Here is a 19,765-nt window from a genome sequence, read left to right as displayed (position 1 = left end):
AAGTACATTTTGAAGTTCTACATCTCACCTAAATAATTAAGTTCAACGTAGCAAATGAATGGCAATATAAGCCAAGCTGAAAAATCGCATACAACTGGTAAAAGATAAGAATTGACTCTCTCTCCCTCTCGCTCTCTCTTTCGCTCTCTCTCTCTCTCTCTCTCTCTCTCTCTCTCTCTCTCTCTCTCTCTCTCTCTCTCTGCTAATCGGAGACAAGAGATTTTGTTCTAATAACGTGCACGGTTTTAATTAAACTTTTCCCATTGCAGTCTTTTGGTGTCGGAAATGTTTGCTTTCCAAATTGCAGACATAGCATATACTGAAGCTATTTTCATTATCGTTAAAAATTAACAACCCGATAACAAAATTGACCAATGGTGTTCTAGGTTCTTCATGCTGAGCAATCAACGTCTCTTAAAAGGGTATTGGGAAGAATAACGCGTCGAGACTGGTAATCAGAAGTGAAATTGATTTCACGAAAAAAGTTGTAAAAGATGTGGAACTGCAAAAATGCCTCTGTATTTTTGTTACTCAATTACAAGACACAATATTTGGTAAATCAATTGAAAATTTTAGAAAAGATCTTATGAAAACGTTTGCTAAGGCTGTTGTCATTTTAATTGGCAAATTAAATTATCTTGCGATGTTGATTAAACTGAGCGCCATAAGAGATTACACACCAAACTTTTTCAAAATAAGGAATGCCAGTGATTATGCAGACGTTGAATGAGGGTAAGCAGTGAATTCAGTGACGCTTCTGAAAATAATTGTCAGGCTTTGAAGCACGACCAAAGATTACACCCTTTCTGCGGAAAAAGCTTTCAACAATAAAAATCTGTTTTAAAGTGATTTATGAAAAAATACAAAAACATAAGAGCCTAAAAAATTTCAATGTTCGCTGTTTTTGAATAAAAAGTTCAAACTTTTTTCTGATTAAAGTATATCGAAACTAATTAAAATTGCAAGTGTATGGAAAACTGACTTGTATGGAAAACAGAATTGTTTTATACTGTTAAACAAATCTGATTGCAGCAATATTACGAAGGACCAGTAGAATGTAGAAACAGATTCGGACAAAATTTTAAGAAAATAGCCGAAAATTTCGAGGAAAATGAATGTAATCAAAAGCCTAGACTTTAAACCGATGAACAGAGGAAGCTCTTGTTTATTGCATAAACGAAAGGAGCTGCCATTGTTGATCCCACACAAATCGCCAAAATTAACTTTAATTAGGAGCACAAATAAAAATAAAACAAGATAAGTTTTCTCCAAAGTTCGAAAATAATAAGAATCTTATAAACTGATTTATACCATTGCGATTGGAAATGGACAAAACCCTGCATCATAACATCAGTAGTTAAGAAAACAAACAGAGAAAAAAGGAATGGTGAGAACAGTGGTCAAAATAACGAAGCTAAGTTCTCTCAAAAATCTTTCCTATCTAGATTACCGTTTCGCACCGTAACTCTAAACAGCTATTCCAATAATTCTCAGCTATTTTCTCGGTGTAGTTAATTTATGCTAGGATTTTGACATCTAAAGTAATCAAAATTCGAGCATATCTTTAAGACGACGCTCAAAAAGATCAAATTATGTGGATTGCAAATGAGAGCTATATAATAATTGCCATTGAAGTAGATGGCGCTGCTTGTGGTCAATGTTTTTGTTTTTTTTTTGCTGGCTGAAACTTGATCAAATATGAACAAAAAACAAACTTAAAAAATAAGTTCGATCCAAAACCATTCTGAAGTATAGAAATATATTTATACGCAACTTTTCGATTGCTCTCAAGTCTTTTTTCCTCGGCTATTTCTAAAATGCTTATTTTTTCTTAATATGTTAAAGTTCGATGCGTATTTTTGCATTTCTCAAAATTAACCAATCCTGACACCTGAATTTCTTTCTTTTGATCTCAATTAATTTGCAAAACAAACTCAAAAATGGGCCAAAACTTTTTTTTCTAAAAATTATCATTTCGCTAAAATCAGGCTGAAAATTGGTCTATTCTTTTTCTATTAATTCAGCCATATCTGTTAAATCCGCTGTAGACATTTTTTGAATTAAAAGCTTTAATAAAAATAACCGAGTTTTGTCGAGTGACTACCTATTCTAATTGTTAATTCATATTGAGAAGTTAAGTTTGGATTTATTTATTGGGGTTATCTTTGTCAAATAATTATTATTTTGTACCCTTGTAATGCACTCAACACTGGAAGATTAATTTGGAGTTTTTGAGAAAAGATTGCTTCAGCTATTTTTGTGAAACAATGTATCTGAAACAATGTATTTCGACATAATTTTGTTGGAATAACTTTAAATTTAGTTTACCTTCGCTAGACTTTTAAGATGCTTTTCTTTTTTAGTGTTCTGATTTTTACTGCGGCGCACTGGCACCTTTTGGTCAGCGAATTCTATTCACATCTTTTATCGGTAAACATTTTCTGATCTGGTTTTGAATATATCATTTGCGATTTGAATTATTGACGTGATATGTGGGTAAAGCAAAACATGGCGCTGCGATATTCTTTGTGAACCTCAGAATTTATAAATTCAGATTTTATAAAAAAATACCAGGTTATGGCAGAACACGAAGAGATGCCTTTGCCAGGAATATCTTCTTATATCCTATTTAAAAATTCTCTGGGTGCCTCAATCAGTTTTTTTTATATAAAGGGCAGGAATAAGACATCTTACGAATCTCTGTCCAGCTATTTAGGATGTTATTTTGTTTGTTATCCACCACCCTATAACATGACTTCATAAACTGGGCTTCCTAGCTCCGAAAATGAAAATTTGGAAAGAACTCTGATGAGGAAAAAACGTCTCACAATGAAAAGTTCGCTTCGTTTTCGCAGCCCGTTATATTAATAGTTGCTAAACATACTTTTAGCAAAAGTTAACACTAAGATTTGTGTGTTAAAAAAATTAACACACAAATCTTAGTGTTCATTTTTAATCTGATAGAATCACGTTTAAATCCATCTGCGTGTTTTTTCCTGCTTTACAAAGAAACTAATTTTCGAAGGCTACCAGTTAATTTTCTAAAAGTGTTTCCCCGTGTCAAATCTAAGAGCCCTGGGGAGAGGGGCGGCAAAATTAGATAATTTTACTATCCGATTTTCTTAACTTCGTGCACAGTTATCTCTTTTAGATCAGAATGCTAGCATAGGGTACCAAAGATAAAGATAGCATGAATTGACACTGTCAAAATCAACGGTGAAACATATTGAACTGAGAAAATAAACAAAATGCAGCCAAAAAATTCCAAGTACGCACGATTGGAAGATTTTCCAGAGGATCAAGAAACTGGTGGTGTACCGCAAGGTACTCTGGGATTCGAAGATGAACAAATGACATATTTTGCGGATATATCTAAAACATGGCATCATATAGATAATCTGGACGATTTTTTCAAACGAGTTTATCTTTATCATCAACGAAACGGCTTTCTATGCATTGCCACCTCAGAAGTTTTCTCTCTTATCCAATTCGCTTTTGTCATTTTTTTGTCGACCTTACTCATACAATGTATTGATTACCCAGTATTGTTCAATTACGCGGACACAATTTCGTTAAATCTCACCAACTATATTTCTCAAGATAAGACTCTATCTTTCGCTTATCCTCAAAAAATCAAAATTGCTGACGTCATATTTCCGCTGGATCAATGTCTAACTAGTGGTTCGACTTTTATGCAAACTTTGCAGCTCTTAGCTCTTCTATTTTGGATGTTTCGATTGGCTAGGGCTGTGCTGGTTATGGCGAAATTCTGGGAGACCCGACAATTTTACGAGACGGCCTTGATAATACCAACAAGCGAATTGGCTAATTATACTTGGTTTGATATTTTGGAACGCTTGAAACGCGTCCAATCCGATCATCAAATGTGTATCCACAAGCGAGAATTGACTTCTTTAGACATTTATTCGAGAATTCTCCGTTTCAAAAACTACGAAATTGCCATGGTCAATAAAGACATTCTACCAGTTAAGTTCAACATACCCTGTTTTGGACAATATACGTTTATGAGCCAAGGTTTAAAACTGAATTTTGGCTTTATTTTATTTTGGGGGTTTGGCGCCCCGTTTTCCAATAGTTGGAGTTTGAAAGACGTTTACAAGCGCAAAGCTGCGCGCATTCAACTAGCTAATGAGCTATCAAAACGAATTTTACTAGCCGGTTTAGTTAACCTAGTTTTCTCGCCTTTAATTTTCTTCTATCAACTTTTGCTTTCATTTTTTAGCTATGCTGATTTAATCAAACGCGATCCTTCCAGCCTCGGAATGCGAAAATGGTCTTTATATAGTCGGCTTTATTTACGACATTATAACGAACTGGAACACGAGTTTAATGCCCGCTTGGCCCGAGCTTACAAACCCGCGACTATGTATCTAAACTGTTTTATATCAACATTCGCGTCAATTATCGCGCACAATTTAGCATTTTTCTCGGGATCTATCTGCGCTGTTATAATTCTGCTGACGATGATTGATGACGATGTTTTGCAAGTTGATAATGTTATATCTCTGGTTACCTTTACAGGAGCTTTGACTGCCGTTTCGAGAGTCTTTATACCTGATGAAAACTTCATATTTTGTCCAGAACTGCTTTTAAAAAGTGTTCTAGCGCACATTCATTATATGCCCGCAACCTGGCGGGGAAAAGCGCACACGTCTGACGTTAGAGACGAGTTTTCCAAGTTTTTCCAGCTGAAGTTGGTTTTCTTCGTGGAAGAGTTGCTAAGCCCGATTGTGACACCGTTGATTCTTCTGTTTGCGTTTCGACCACGAGCCCTCGAAATTATAGACTTTCTGAGAAACTTCAGCATTGATGTAGCAGGCGTTGGCGATGTCTGTTCGTTTGCACAATTTGACGTAAACAAACATGGGAACCCACATTGGCTCGACGAGGATGATGATCTAAACCAGGAAAACGAAGACCCCAAACCCCAATTCCGAGTTGGACCCTCCCAGGCCATGCAATCTGAGGACGGGAAAACTGAGCTATCGTTGGTCAATTTTGCCCTTACAAACCCCAACTGGAGGCCAAATCAAGCTTCTGAGGTATTTTTAACGAACTTGAAAGGTCAAGTGAAGAAAGATGCGAGTATGATGATTAGCGTTCGTAATATTGAGAACAGCGGGTTCCTGCATTCTATGCAGAATTCTAGTTTGTTCATGCAACCGTTGTCAATTCCACCAGCCATTAAAGAAAGTGTTCTCGAAAATACTTCCATGATTTCTCCCGCCTTTGGCAGGAATTCGTCCAGCCAGGGCGCTCAAACCAACTTGCCTCTAAAGGGTCCTGGGATTGCAGCTAAAATTGGTCCACTGCAACAGGTCAATACCACTTCGGATTCGGCGGCTAGTGTGTACGTGTCACAACATTCAAACTTTGAGCCAGACAATCAGGTCATCTCAGAACAATCTGTGCTCTCATTGGCTGCCTCATTGGCCAATCAGAATCAAGTGACATCAGGTATCCTATCGTCACAGGGAGACACGAATCCAAGCGTAAACAATGTTCTGAGTGTTGAAATGTCGGCAACTGTTCTCAAATTGCACGAGAGATATCATCAGAACGCGGCTAGCAAGTGTGTCATTACCTCGGACTCATTTCAAACTGTAGACGATGAAATCAACACAAACAGAAGCTCAAATCAACAGAATTCCAGCACAACTAACAGGTACCTGTTTGCTTCCCCAAGCTTGGCAGTTCCCCAATCCAGTGACCTCAACGGAATCTCGACTGACGATGGGAATTTTGGAGATCCGGATGCTGCTGTTGGATTTGGATCTCATTTCGAAGAGTTTGATTTCACTCTTCGTCCATTGGACAAACCTCCTCCAGAAAGCGTTATCTGACTTTTCGAGTTTTAGTTAGATTTATCATTCATTCAAGTAGTTAAGCCATTTCATACTAATTTAATGCTCTTAAATTAACTGCAAATGAGGTAGTATATGTACAGTTGTTTTCACAATTTTAACTAGATTTCAATCTTTTTCTGAGCCCTCGAATTTCGGGAGGAATTAAATGCTCAGCTGGTTTTTCAGGCTCAAAGAGGTATATTGGTGGAGCGTCTTTTTATCTTTTTATCGGTAAATTTTTGGAGCGTATTTAAAAAAGGATGTTAAAAGTCAATGCCGCTCGTGAAAATTAAATGTCTGGGTCAAAAAGGCTGAACGAATTAAAGAGCTAAGATATATATATATATATATATATATATATATATATATATATTTATATTTATATATATATATATATATATATATATATATATTCTGTTCATGTTGCGTTTTAGAGAGATAGAGAGAGCGCGAGAAAAGTAGGTGTACATAAGTAGCTAAGAGCGAATTATTTTGATAACGTGCGGTTTTTTCGAAAGATTTTTTAATTGCTCTCGAATGAGAAGCAATTATTGTAAACGTGTGTCTTTTATGCAATTTTTTGTTTGATGGTTTTACACTTTTCTTCTAGAATAATCTTTGACTTCTCAAGTGACTTTTTCATGCTTTTCTTCATTTTTGAGCGATTTCAAATGCTCTCACTCCGAAATAAAGTTTGCTGTTCAAACAAAAGCGATTGTTAAAAAGACGGTTACAAGGCCCTGGTAGCCGAGTGTTTAATACCTCTGTCGAGATTACGGAATCGAACGCAGGAGGCTGGGGTTCGAATCCGGCCTTTGTCTGATGTTTTTGTACACATAAAGAAAAATTTATTTAGGCTGCAGCCCCTGAATTAACTTTTCCTGCATGTCATTCGAGAGCATTTTTTCCAACGTTATTCGGTTCTTTAGTTTTAACTTTTTCAGGTAAAATGGTGGTTTTTAAATTCATATAAACATGTAATTTTACTTTTGGGAGCATTTTTGATATCAATCATATATTAGTTTTTTCTGAAATCTTGAGCTATTTTCGTGATTTCGCCGTATTTAGACTCTTAGGGGCTTTTGACTTTTTTATATTTTAGTGTGTGTGTGGTAATTTTTGTGGTTAGAGTCTGTTTTTGTTTTTTGTCTGTTTTCGCGGCTTTCTGATTTTGAGATTCATTTTAAGTTTGTTTGAGTTGAAGGAAACAGGCTAATTTTGAGCAATTTTATACGTAATTTTTCTGTTTTTTTTTTGCCTAATTTTTTTGCCTAATTTTTCAGTTTTTTAATAGCCGCGTCAGCAATTCCAGGCGGTTATTATTGCGCTCCTAATTATTGTTTACTTCGTTTGACAGATTTTTGTTTCGTATTTGACTTTCAATGACTTCAGTGACTTCTACTGCTTTGCAGTTAAAATTTGTGTGGCGTCTTTTCTGCTTTTAGGTCAATTGCGTGACTTACCTCACTCAAAAAAATGACTTCTATAATCACTTAATGAACTTCAATTTTTATGAGCATTTACTAGTTAAAGATCACAAGTGTGCATCCAAGTAGTGCCAAACGTATATGCCCTGATTCTTGAGTTTTAGAGCCCTGAGTTTTTGATTTCGAGTATTAATTTTGAAAAAGCTCTATTAGGGATTTTTCCTTATAGAGCGTATGTGTCTCATGAAATGACAGTCCGAATCTAACCCAAAAAGTCTAGTGGTCTATTAAAGGGTTGGTGGTCGATCTGTCATGGTCGATCTATCAATTCATGGAAGGCCACAAGCGTCTATAACCGCTATTTTCCGGCAAGCTGCCGGCTATGTTGTCTGCCTTCAAGAATTTTTCATGCGCAATTGTTCCATAAGGGTTGCCTTATGGGCATCGTTACCAAATGAAATCAACTAAAGGTTTCATGGCTCATATTTTCATACAATGAATCAATTCTGCGTTTTGTAGTTTTTACTTTTTGTCAAGGTTTTCAGTGTTTCACACAGCGTTTTGGTGTCTGGCGAGCGCTCAATGATTCAGCAGTAACTTTCTTATGGTGCGTTAGCAGACTTTGCAATTTTTAGGGAATTTTTTAATTTTGAAGAACAGGTTTCTTTGAACAGATTTTGTCCTTTGATTCCTTTTTTGCTAGGTTTTTCTCCTTTTTTAAGATATGTCATTGGCTATGTTTTATTTTCTTTTGTTAACACAATTAAATCATACCAGTGTTTTGAACAATGTTTTTGGAGTCGTAACTTATGAAAATTGTCCTAGAAATAATTTTTATAATCTGCTTTTTCCCAGATAATTTGTTTGTTTGTTGTTTTAAATTAAATAGTGTAATGAAGTTAAAGTGGTTGGTTAGAGTGATTTTTTTCGAGCGCATTCGGGAGTATTATTTTAAAGATATGCTCACACTTTTTTGGCGTTTTCACGTCAGAAGTCAAATTAAATTGGAGTTTTTAGTCACACTGGCGATTTTTTTACCGTGCCGCAATTTGATTTCTGGTTTCATCTCTTGAGTGCATTTAATATGATATATGTGTGATAGTTCCGCCTATCTGCATTTTTTGAGCTCATCAACTGGCACTAAATGCTTTTTATTACTCTGACGCTGCTTGTCAAAAATATCAGTGTATATCTGATTTTCGCCATTTTAAGTCTTTGTCTCATCACTTAGTATTATTAATGACAGGTCTTATTGGTTGCTAATGAAGTATAAACGAACATAATTAAGGATACGAATTCTTAGTTTGTGGTTTCTATGACTTTCTTTTTTGAGTTATATTGATCTTTGTTTTATCTGTCTCACTAATGACAGATCTTATCTGCTGCTAAGGAAGCTTAACTATTTTGAATCAATATTTTCTGGTAAAAAGTTTGCTATCTATGACTTATTCGCTGTCCATTACCATAAAATTTTAATGAATTTCTGAGTATTTGTTGTTTTTATGCTATCTTATCACAATCTTCATTTATGGCAGATCTCATCGAGTGACAATGTGATATTGTTTTTATCGAAGTACTGGGTTCAGTCCGGAAGTTTTGCTCTCTTAGACTTTTACTCTATTTGGTCCCAAAAAGCATTAGGGAATTTTTATATCTTTTACACAAAAATTGTTTGTCATCATTCAGTCTCATTGATGACAGGCTTAATCGGTTAAGGATAAGTTGTTCTAATTGGTAGCTTGAGCTTATAACAGTCGTTATCTCTACTTTGACTCTTTTTGAAAAAAATAAATGCTGATTTTCAATCTTGAATCCATCTGTTGTTTTTCTCGTCTTATTGCTTAGTCTCCAAGCTGGTGGTTATTATACTCCTTGTTATTAGCGTTATGATTGATACGTTGTCCAGTTTCAAAAATTGTTACTGAATTTTGATTTTTTTCTAGTTTTTGTACTTGGTGCTATCTTATCACAATATTCCTTAAGGACAGATCTCATCGGATGACATTGTGAGGATTTTTTGTCGAAATATTGGGTTCAGTCTGGAAGCTCTTTCTTTCTGTGACTTTTACTCTATTTGTTCCCAAAAAGCAATAGCTAGTTTTTTAATTTTTTTTTGGAAATATTGTTATCATTCAGTCTCACTTATGACAGGCTTCGGTTAAGGATAGGTGATTCGAATTAGTTACTCGAGCTTATAACAGTTTTTGTCGTAATTTTGACTCTTTTTGAAAAAAATAAATGTTGATTTTTCAATCTTGCATCCTTTCGTTGTTCTCGTGGTCTTATCAGTTAGTCTTCATGGTCTTATCAGTTAGTCTTCAAACTGGGGGTTATCATTATCCATCTAGTGCGGCGTAAGTTTGCCATTTTATTGGCTCCTACTTTTAGGCAGTGTTTAGAGATGCCGGCTTTGTTTTCTTAATTTGACGGCACTGACTTTCAAATATTTTCGCTAATTTTAGCTTCCGCCTTTCTCTCATTGATTTCCACAAGGTTGTCGAATTCTGTATTTTTTCTGAGGATTTGTAGAGAAGATATTTTTATCAAGTGTTGCCATTTTTGGTGATTATTATTTATTATTAACAATTTGAATATTGGAAAAAGTTTTCTATTTGTTCTTTGTTTATATTTTTCCGCATATAGCACGGGCGCATGGCCATTGTCGACTGTCCTAGTTTGTTTTTGATGTAAAATTGACATTTTTTAAATAATTGATTCATTTTGGGTTGTAGTTAGCTTGTCCTGCTATTTTTCTTCTACTTCAACTTAAAATTTGTTTCGCTATACCTCATTTTGCCGGTTTTTAGAAATTTTGCATAAAATCTGTTATAATATTCCAGGTTTATTTCATCCTTCGCTCATTCTGCTCAGTGTGCTTTTAAACAGCAGTTGCCCAGCAGAGCAATGTAAAATGAACGAAGTCATAAAAACGAAATCGAAAGTAGAAACCCGAAAAACCTATAACGCCCAATTTTAGATGATCGGTACTTAAACTCTGTTCTTATAGGTCTAAGTTACCATCTCTATTGCTGCTTTGTTTTGATAGTAGCCATTGTATTCTCTCATTAAGAAGTTTGAGTATGTCTATTAAAGACATAAAGTCGACTAGATTTTCTTGTACATCAATAAGCTTTCAATCCTAATCGGAGTCAATGGCGGCTGTTTCCCGCAATCTGCTGGGTATGTTTAAAAAGCCGTCGACCTTATAATATTCAAATTGGAAGAGTTTTTGATGAAATACTGACTGGTGGTCTTTATTTTTGTTCATTATTTCAGAATTTTGTTCCTCCTCACTGCTGTAAAAAATTTTACACTAAACGCTGTTAAGATGCTTTGAGATAAAAGTGTCGTAGTGTTGTTTTTCGATATTAAATAATGTTCCATAAAAAGTATAGCCAATCTTAATAAACTATATTGAGGGTTTTTTGGGGGCTCCACTGCCTAGTAGTGTGTATGACAGTACAGGTTTTAGTTATTTTTTGTGGACCTAATCCAATTTTCGTTTAATTTTGACTTATTGCTGACTTACCGCTTTTCTAGCGATCTCAATTCAAGTGGCGCACAACTATTAAGATTCCATTAATATGTTAATTTTGTTTGTTTTTAGAATTTAAATTGGCTATGAAGTTGTTTTGAAAAGAAAATTATTTTGAAAAGTAATTTTTTCCTCAATGCTTTTAATTCTCTTCAGATATTGATCTGTAATTGCTACTTTTGAACAAAAATGCAGTTTTGAACCAATCATCTCAATGCTGGTGCTCGTTATTGGTTGCACAAACATGTAACTTTTAATCGACCGAAATAAGAGCTTTTGAGATCGTGTAAGCTCTATGTACGCTACCGATGGTCTCATTGTTCAACATTAGCCGCTTATTAAATTTCTGTCACCGTTGCTAAAGCGTAATTTTAAATACGCAAAACTGATTAAATTTCTCAGCGCACAGTCATCGTATCTCTGGTCAGTTTTTTTCAGTTTCAGATTGTCGAGTTTAGCTAACGTAATTTAAATGAACTGGTTTTTTTCAGCCAGGAAGGTGCTAATATTTCTTAGAAATGAAACGAATTAAGAATAATAAGATTCGTCCCTATTGGTGTAGAAAACAAAATAAATTGTCTCAGTTTTTATTGTGCTTCTAAGTTTTGCATTTGCTTGCTCTGTTTCCAAAACAATTTTTAGTTTCTGGCAAAATTTTATTGTTAATGTGACCGGGTGACTCCCTTTTAAAGTGACACAATTTCCTGGTGGCTCAAGTTTCAAAAATTGAGAGGATTTTCACTGAATGATTACAATCACTGTGTTTTTGCTGTCTCGAAAAAAACTTATTGGAAATTTGTTTCGCATTTATAAAATTTTGGTCTTGGGATGAGTTTGATTTGATATTTTCAATAAGCTTTTAAAGCGAAAAAATTCACACTTTCCGCTTTAAAAGTTGAAAACCATTTCGGTTTAATGCACACGGGCTCATTCCTTTGTTTTGAACGAAATGTTAGACCGCTCGTGCGAGAAACCACCTAAAAGAGCCCATATAACCCAGATAATTGCTAGACATTTTGTTTGAAATTAAATGAATTGATTTCAAGAAGATTGGTTAAGAATGTTTTTCAATGCGATTGATTCCAGATGACTGATTTATCATAGCCAATAGCAAATTGCTCAATGGGTCTAATTTACGAACGTAGTTTTTCGCCCGATAGTTCAGTTTACCAGAAAGACTATTGATCTGAATTTTATTTTGGTCAATTAATTCATAATGCGGTCACGACCACGCCTCAGCGGCTCTGGACCTGATTATTGAAATATAATGAGTGAACATCAAATTAAATAAGCACTGAGTATGATCATGCATAATTGTTATTCAAACTTTTATTTTATGACACAATTTTTGTACAGATCTTAAAGAATCTATTATTTGAGTGTTATCCCTAGTCGAGAAATTGTCTGCTTTCAAAGATAATTATCGTTGGTATCGTCGTTTTTTATCTAGCTCAAAACGACTTAGACCTTATGATTTCTACGTCGGTATCGCCTTTTTTATTTGGTATTTAACATAAGAGAAATTGGGTATCATCGGTTTTAAACGTAAGAATTTTGGTATCGTCTTTTTTAAAAAAAAGCTAGATTTTTTATCGTTGAGAGAAGTACCAGGAACTATTTATTTGTGCATTTTCCTACCACGGACTGACAGGGAAGCTCCACGGTCTGTAGAAAAGATCCACTTTTACAGTAGATCGAACAAAAGCGGTCGGCTTATTCGGATTCAACCGTAACCAACTGTCAATATCTTTGCTTGTAAACTACAGTCATAGAATATGATTTCCCGCTTTTTCACCCCTATTCATTTAACGCCCTATCATTTAACCCCGATTTAATCACCACTGTATCATTTAACCCCTCTATCTTTTAACCCCTCTATCATTTCACCCCGATTTTAATCTTTCTATAAAATAAGGATAATTAAATTAGCAATATAATCATTTGGCCATGCCTCGCGGACCATGGCCATGCCTCAGCGGCCCGTGGGACTTGATATGAAACTATCACAACCGAACGTGGGATTAATTTATCCATCTAATTATGACAAAACTTGCCTTTAATGTCGACTGCTAAGTGACGGGATGAAATGATAGAGGGGTGAAATAATAGAGGGGTTAAATGATAGAGGGGTGAAAAAATGGGGGTAAATGATAGAGGGTTAAATGAATAGGGGTGAAAAGAAGGAGAACCATAGAATATATCAAAACTATGTGAATGTGAATTAGTCGAAATTCACATCAATGTTCAACAGCTTTTAAATTTTTAAATTCAAAGCAACCAAGAAATTTATATCCGTTCAACCGGTTTTGTGACGACCTAAAGAAGAATTATCAATAATTTGCAGTCTTTCAGAATTTTTTTTCTAAGCGGTACGGTTGAATTTCCTGCAAAAAAAACGCTATCATAACGTTTGACATTGTAAACAGAAAACTCGTTTTTGGTATGAAAAAACGACACGTTCTCATGTCTAAATTCAAATATACCTGCAATCAAAAATACCCAACATACTGAATCTCTTGCGTTCAAAAGCGGGGATGCCAAATCTTTCTTGCGTCCAAAAACTACAATAACCAATCTCTTGTATCCAATAACTACAATGCGCACCTCAATGTTTCTAAAAGCAAACATGACGAATCTTGCACCCAAAGACGACAACAACAAATCTCTCGTGCGTCCAAGCGCGACGATACCGAATCTTTCTTGTGTTCAAAATCGGTGATACCAAATGTCCCTTGCGTTCAAAAGCGACGATATCGAATCCCGTGCATCCACTAACGACAATACCGAACCTCTCTTGCGTCCATAAACGATGATACCGAATCTCTTGCGAATCTTCTAAAAGCGAACATGACGAATCTTGTGTCCAAAGACGACAATAACGGATCTCTCTTGCATCCAAGGAGGACGATACCGAATCTTTCGAGTTCAAAAATGATGATACCAAATACTTTTTGCGTTGAAAATTGACGATACCGAAGCTCTTACGCTGTTGTGTTCTGTTGAAGATAATGTCGTTGACTTACGCCGTTTGTGTTGGTTTTCTGGACAAGGGATGTAATTTGTTTTTTTTTTTTGAAAAAAAAACACGCTTGATCTTGGCGAGGGATCCATTGTCATCTAACCCTTGAGATGTTGGATATACAGCGTAATGCAGATTTTGGGTCCTCTACTCTTTTTGATATTGATAAATGATCTGATTTGCGCTCCTAAAATTTACGTGACTGTACTCTTTGCCGATGGTGATGATAATCACAAACTGAAAGATCTTGAATTGACTTGTTGGTATTAAATGGAAGCAAACAACAGTTAACATTAACAGAGGTTTCTGTAGATGCGACAACGTCGCTTTTTAAGTTATCTAATGACGATGAAAAATCTGTACTTGATGGGGCGCTTTCAAACCTATAATCAGCCTTCTTGTTTTGTGACCACTTGCTCTTCATAAATTTCTCAGTAGTTTTTAAACAATTTGTCAATTTCTACCGAAAACGATTAGCCCAACGACTTCAGTAGTGTTTTTATGACAGAATGTGAATTAACTCTGATTTTTTAACCAGCAGCTTTCATAAGGGAAGAATTAATTTCTCCAAATAAGCATAATATGGGTTTATGAGTAATATAAACATTGCGATGGAGGGGACAGTCAACGAGGATATTCACAACTTCCTTTCAGACTGCCTTTGAATTTTCTTGTTTTAGAGTTCTGATGACCAATTATAGAACCACTGACATTTGTTTACCTGAATTGAGTTACTTGTGAAAATACAAAAATGTAGTTAAGTTTGAAGAAAAAAATTGGACAAAAAGGATAGCAGGCAACTGAAAAAATGGAGGTAAAATTCCCGGCTACAGTGCAGCCAATTTCTGAGCTTGAGAAGAACACGAAGTTGATCGGACAGTTCAAAGCCAAGGCCCCCCTGAACAAACTTGTATTTGGGACAAAACTGAATACTACCTTCAAAGACAGTCTTACTGGCAGACAGTACGCGAAAGCTTCGGTAACATGTGAGAGTACGACAGTTGCTAGTATTGACCCGACGTCGGGAACTGGTCTAGCTGTGTCGACTGGGCTGGGCCCCCCACGACCGGTTGTAAAAATGGGCGCTGATGAGTTTGACGAAAATGCTTGGGTCCATTATCTATGCAATGCATGGAAAAATGGTACTAGTATTAGTTACAATGACATCTACACATCGCTTATGGAACTAAAAGTGCTGATTGAAAAGCGATGTTTCCACGAAGTTAATGACAAGGAAATTACAGTTCATTATAAAGTTATGGCACCTGTAATGAAGAATGCTTTTTCTCAAACCGAAGAGTCTTTATTAGCTGACAACAATTTTTCCACTGATTGTATCACAGTTGATTGCGAATTGTTGAGTCCTGAGGATGAACCTGGATCTGATGTTCGAGGAACCGAAAACTCAGAAATTGCGAGCCGGAATCCAACTGTTGATTCCCATATTTGCAAGGATAAAAATGAAAGATTGACCCATTCTGTGGCACCTGAGATGAAAAGTCTGAATGTTCAGTCGAATACTGCTAAAGATCCAGTGAGTAAGAGTCAGGAGGCTCAGTTGGGAGTCACTACAGTCAAAGTGGAGAGACCTAGCCCGGGCGCGGATATTGAAAACGCGCCTCCAACTACTAACGAAACAACTTCTGGTGAGCAACATGTTTCACAAAAATTAACAAATGGGGCGTTGGCAGAGCCCAAGCAATCAATGGAGCCAGTCCAGGCTAACAAAAATCTCGGTGGCATTAATTTGCCAAGTAATTCAGTAATCGTATTGAACCAGAGCTCAACTGCAACAACGCAAATTCCAGAACTGAAACGCGAACCAAGTGAAAACAGTCTTCATAATGGGCAAAGACTTCCTAGATGTGTTATTGAAGATTCAGGATCTGATTCTGGACACGAGTTCCCGAACCGGACATCAGCAGTGTCGAATCCCGGCACATCAACCAACGGTCTTCTAACTTTTGCGGGTTCAAATCCAAAAGAGATTCCGGTGCACGAAAACATTCTTCCGTCACGGATACCCGTTGAATCCCGAGGGTCAGGTTCTGAAAATACTGACAATAACGAAACTGCGACAGATACTTCCGAGACGTCATCAATGGTTACCTCGGTTGAATCAGTTGATAGTGGTTTGGATTCTAGCTCTGCAAATGTGATCAATCAAAACAACCCTGTGACTTCTTCGTCATCTGTTAGTGTCAGCACCTCTAACTCGAGCGAAAATAGTGGGTATATAAGAGCCGCTCCTCGCAAAACCATCAAAACAAAACTAAAATTGATTCGGGCCAGAAATGATCTCCGGTCGGCTGATACCGCGGAATCCTCGGCAGCAAATAACAGCACCGATGCTAGTCCCCAAACACCTACACATGCTGAAATACAAAAAGAATCTTCAATAAGAGTTTCCGAGGTTTCCTCGGTCGCAAGGCTTCGATCTGATTCGCTAGCCTTAGCTGCGATTGAAAGTTCTTCAGGAACAAATTCGCGGTTAGAGGAACAATGTCGGCGTGAAAAAAGCCCATCACCAAAGTTGCAGCAGATTCCTTTGAAACGGTCACCAGTGTCGCCTAGCGGGAAGCAAGGAAGAACAACCACGACGACTATTGGAACTGAACCAGCACAATCCAAGACAAATCCTGTTAGTTCTAACTCAAGAAGTGAAAGCCCAAAAGCACCGACTAGTAGCCAGAACTCTGCGTGCGGCAATCCGGGGAACCCGCAAGCTGTTAAACGTAAATCTAAGGCAGCAGAGAACATAACGTCTCAAAGTAAAAACGGTGTTCTTCAATTGCGGCAAGTTAAAACAGACGAAAGGTCGACAATTCAAGTTTTTGAAGTTCTGAATCTGGGTCAAATTCGGTCATCTATGGAGTCGGTTGTTCAGCCAACTCGTTACTTCCCTTGTTCAGTTTGTACTCCTTTGCCAGTTAGGACCAAAGGTCTAAAAACTTCCAATTCCAAACACACGGAAAACCCGGTTTCGTGGAATCTGTACCCTAAGAACCCAAAATTGTACCCACCCATTAACATCTATAAGGGAACTGATTTGATAAAATATCAGGTCGAAATTGCCAGATACTCACTCCAGTTGAACAAAAAGGTATCAAATCTGGAGTGCAACAGTCGGAATGACGAAATTAATTGCCTTTATTTAATTAGAGTTATTCCCGAATGCGACCTGGAGTTTTGTGTCAAAGTCAATTCTCTGTCTGAAGACGTTGCCAAGTTCCGGATTTCGGACAATTACTCTTTAATTGTCAACCTTAACGAAGTCAAAAACCAGATCGATCTTTTCCCAGGTGTCATCGTTGTTAAAAGCTCTTCAGCTTCTCATGGTCAAAATCATTCGGCTGATCCTTGTTCGGCTGTTAGAAACAGAAAACGACCTCTGAGTAGCGACAGATCTCAGCAACCGCCGAAGCAGAAATCAAACGAAATTTCAAAGAGTTCAACCGGTATGCCGGTAGCTGTCAAAAAGTCAACGGTAAGTGAGCCGACAACGTCGGAAGCATTGACGTCAAGTTATGTGGATAGAAGTCCACCGTCAACATCTACCGAGGGCATTGGGTGTCAAGGTTACGCAAGCACCAATCAAATGACAGAGAACCCTTCTACAAGTAGTTTTACTGATAGTGCCTCAACGACGTCTGTTAGTAGTAACTCAACCTCGACAACTACAAGTCCTGGTAAATCTTTCGCAAGGAAGTCTTTGGTACGAAATGTGGTTCCGAATCGCGATGTCAATCACAACCGGTCCGATATGCGAACTCAGAACCCGGATTCAGGTGTCGGGTCAAACGGTGCTTCTAGTATTGATGCTTCAAATGCTACGCCTGCGAAGAGACTAAAGAAAGAAAATGACAACTCTGTGGGTTCTGACGAAGAGTTGAAACGTGCGAACTCTTGCGCATTGCGAGAGTTAAACGCTGGATCATTTCCAGATTCTGGACAAGCGACTTTGGAACGTCATTTGGAGTTAGGTTGCAAAAATTGTGAGCAAAAAGAAGCATCTGGTTTTGTGCATAGATGCAGATTTTGTACTGAACATTTTATAACAATCAAATCTTTGCGACATCATTTGTTTGACTATCATAAGAGATTTATATGCGTTCCCTGCGGTGCTAAATTCTCAAAAGAAATTCAATTGAGAGAGCATGTCTTGAGGTGCAGTTAATACCTTTAAAAGTTCAAATTCGATTCGTGCAATTAGATCTTGGACTTCTTCAACTTTCATTTTCAATTCCCAATTTTGATTGATTTTTCTGATTATCCTGATAATTGCTTACACCCTATAGCGTTGTGATTTGACAGTGATTCAATGAAATTTGGACAGGTATATTTTTTGATAATGTTCACTTTCAGACTATTAAATTGACCAATCATCCATTATTGTATAAATTTCATAACCTTGTATGTGCGCATTTTATAGAGATATTAGTTTTCCTCGTTTTGTTTGTGATCGTTTTGTTTGGGAGCTTTCTGATCAGTTTTCCATTATGACTACTGCATAACAAGGTGCTTTTTCTGTCAATGTTAGCCATTAGACATTTCGAAACCTGATTTCTTCTTTTATTTGTCACTTGTTTGACGGTCGCTATTTAATGATGACTCTGTTCTGTTTTGTGTATACTTACTTGGAAATGATTGATCGCTGATTTATATAACAGCATTGTTAAAGGTAACGAAATTAGTTATAAATCACTACACTTATTGTACTCGTCAAGGCAAAATTAGTTTGAGAAATTTTTGAAACGAGCTAGCGATCAGTATTAGAATTAGGTTAATTTGGGAATCCTGAAGATGTTGTTAGTCGTTGTCCCCCCCCCCCCTCTTTCATCTTTTCGTGAGCTATTTTGGGGCAACTACTTTATCAACTTAAATAGGGTCTGTTCGGCCACCCAGATTAGCAGGTGCAAATTATTTGCAACCCTAAAACAAAGTACCATATTATTTGGTTGTTTACTATGCAATGACACACACACACATTAAGCATTTAGTAACGGGGGTGCATAATGTACCGGGGTGCAAACACAGAAAACATCCTATATACAGATCATTACTTGTTAAAAACCTTCTACTGACCTTGATTATGAACAAATTTTGGGTTGTTTTATAATCATTGAGTTGCTCCGAAATTTCACAAACTATTCGACTTCATCTGCACGAATAAAGACTAAGTTTCAAAACTTCGAATTTTTGTATCAATCTTATTAACTTTGATTGATATTTGTCGAAATTACGGGCAATGATTTCATTCACGAGCTAACAACATCTACATATTTTGTTTTTACTTTTACGGTTCGAATCTGCACTCACATATATAGCTGGTTTTGACAGACAAACAACAGCAGCAGAAATGGTAAATCGAAGTCTTTGGCAAATGGAGGAACAGTTTGTCTGTGAACAGTTATCCAGAATGTTTGTTGGGTTAACAAAGCTGTAACGAGATATTGGTCTTGGTTTCAAAATTGGTTTATCTCTTTATAATATGTCGCTTGTCAAAATGGCGAACCTTTTAGATTTGACCAGTATCTCGAACGTTTATATGACCTCCTTGGAAGTAAAAAAAACGCGATAGTTAATGGCCATGTACTACCAAAAGTTTGAATGTTGAGGCAAAACTCGGGCATCGTTCTATATTTCTAGATATCAGCCACATCTATAAAGGAACTTTTTGAAACTTAATTAATTGAGTTAACAAGAATTGTTTTGCCTTATTTTAGATTTCCAATCATTTGATCTCATTTTTCAGATCATTTCTGTCAGAAATTCTAGAAGTGCTAAACAAACTACTGTAATTCGTAATCGGACGCTATTTGACTTCGGAGAGCATAAACTCCAGTAGCTTCTTGATCAGAGCTTCCAAAGCTTAGGCTAGTTGTTCAATTTTTTTTCTGGCAAAAACTCCCGAATA

At 36.6% G+C, this 19,765-nt stretch overlaps 4 protein-coding genes across 4 annotated transcripts in view; 3 read left to right on the top strand and 1 right to left on the bottom strand.

Annotated features, from left to right (window-relative positions):
* The window catches only part of LOC142354505 (large ribosomal subunit protein bL19m-like), a 91,667-nt gene that overhangs the window by 8,910 nt on the left and 62,992 nt on the right, over positions 1-19,765 (top strand). The gene's annotated exons all lie outside the window — the stretch shown is intronic.
* The window catches only part of LOC142354506 (chromobox protein homolog 3-like), a 572,284-nt gene that overhangs the window by 501,369 nt on the left and 51,150 nt on the right, over positions 1-19,765 (bottom strand). The gene's annotated exons all lie outside the window — the stretch shown is intronic.
* LOC142353903 (autophagy-related protein 9A-like) lies at positions 3,083-6,002 on the top strand. Its single transcript, XM_075406132.1, has one exon. The coding sequence runs from the start codon at positions 3,249-3,251 to the stop codon at positions 5,862-5,864; it is 2,616 nt and encodes an 871-aa protein (XP_075262247.1). The 5' UTR covers positions 3,083-3,248; the 3' UTR covers positions 5,865-6,002.
* Positions 19,602-19,765, top strand: part of LOC142354408 (uncharacterized) — a 40,879-nt gene continuing 40,715 nt past the window's right edge. The window contains exon 1 of the mRNA XM_075406692.1: positions 19,602-19,719. The gene's annotated coding sequence lies outside the window, so the exon portion shown is untranslated. The remainder of the gene's footprint in view (positions 19,720-19,765) is intronic.

The sequence above is a fragment of the Convolutriloba macropyga genome, chromosome 15 (assembly GCF_964194025.1).
Source record: "Convolutriloba macropyga chromosome 15, txConMacr16.3, whole genome shotgun sequence".
NCBI lineage: Eukaryota > Metazoa > Xenacoelomorpha > Acoela > Convolutidae > Convolutriloba > Convolutriloba macropyga.
Note: the sequence above shows the minus strand (reverse complement) of the source record. Positions and strands in the feature narration are given on the sequence as shown.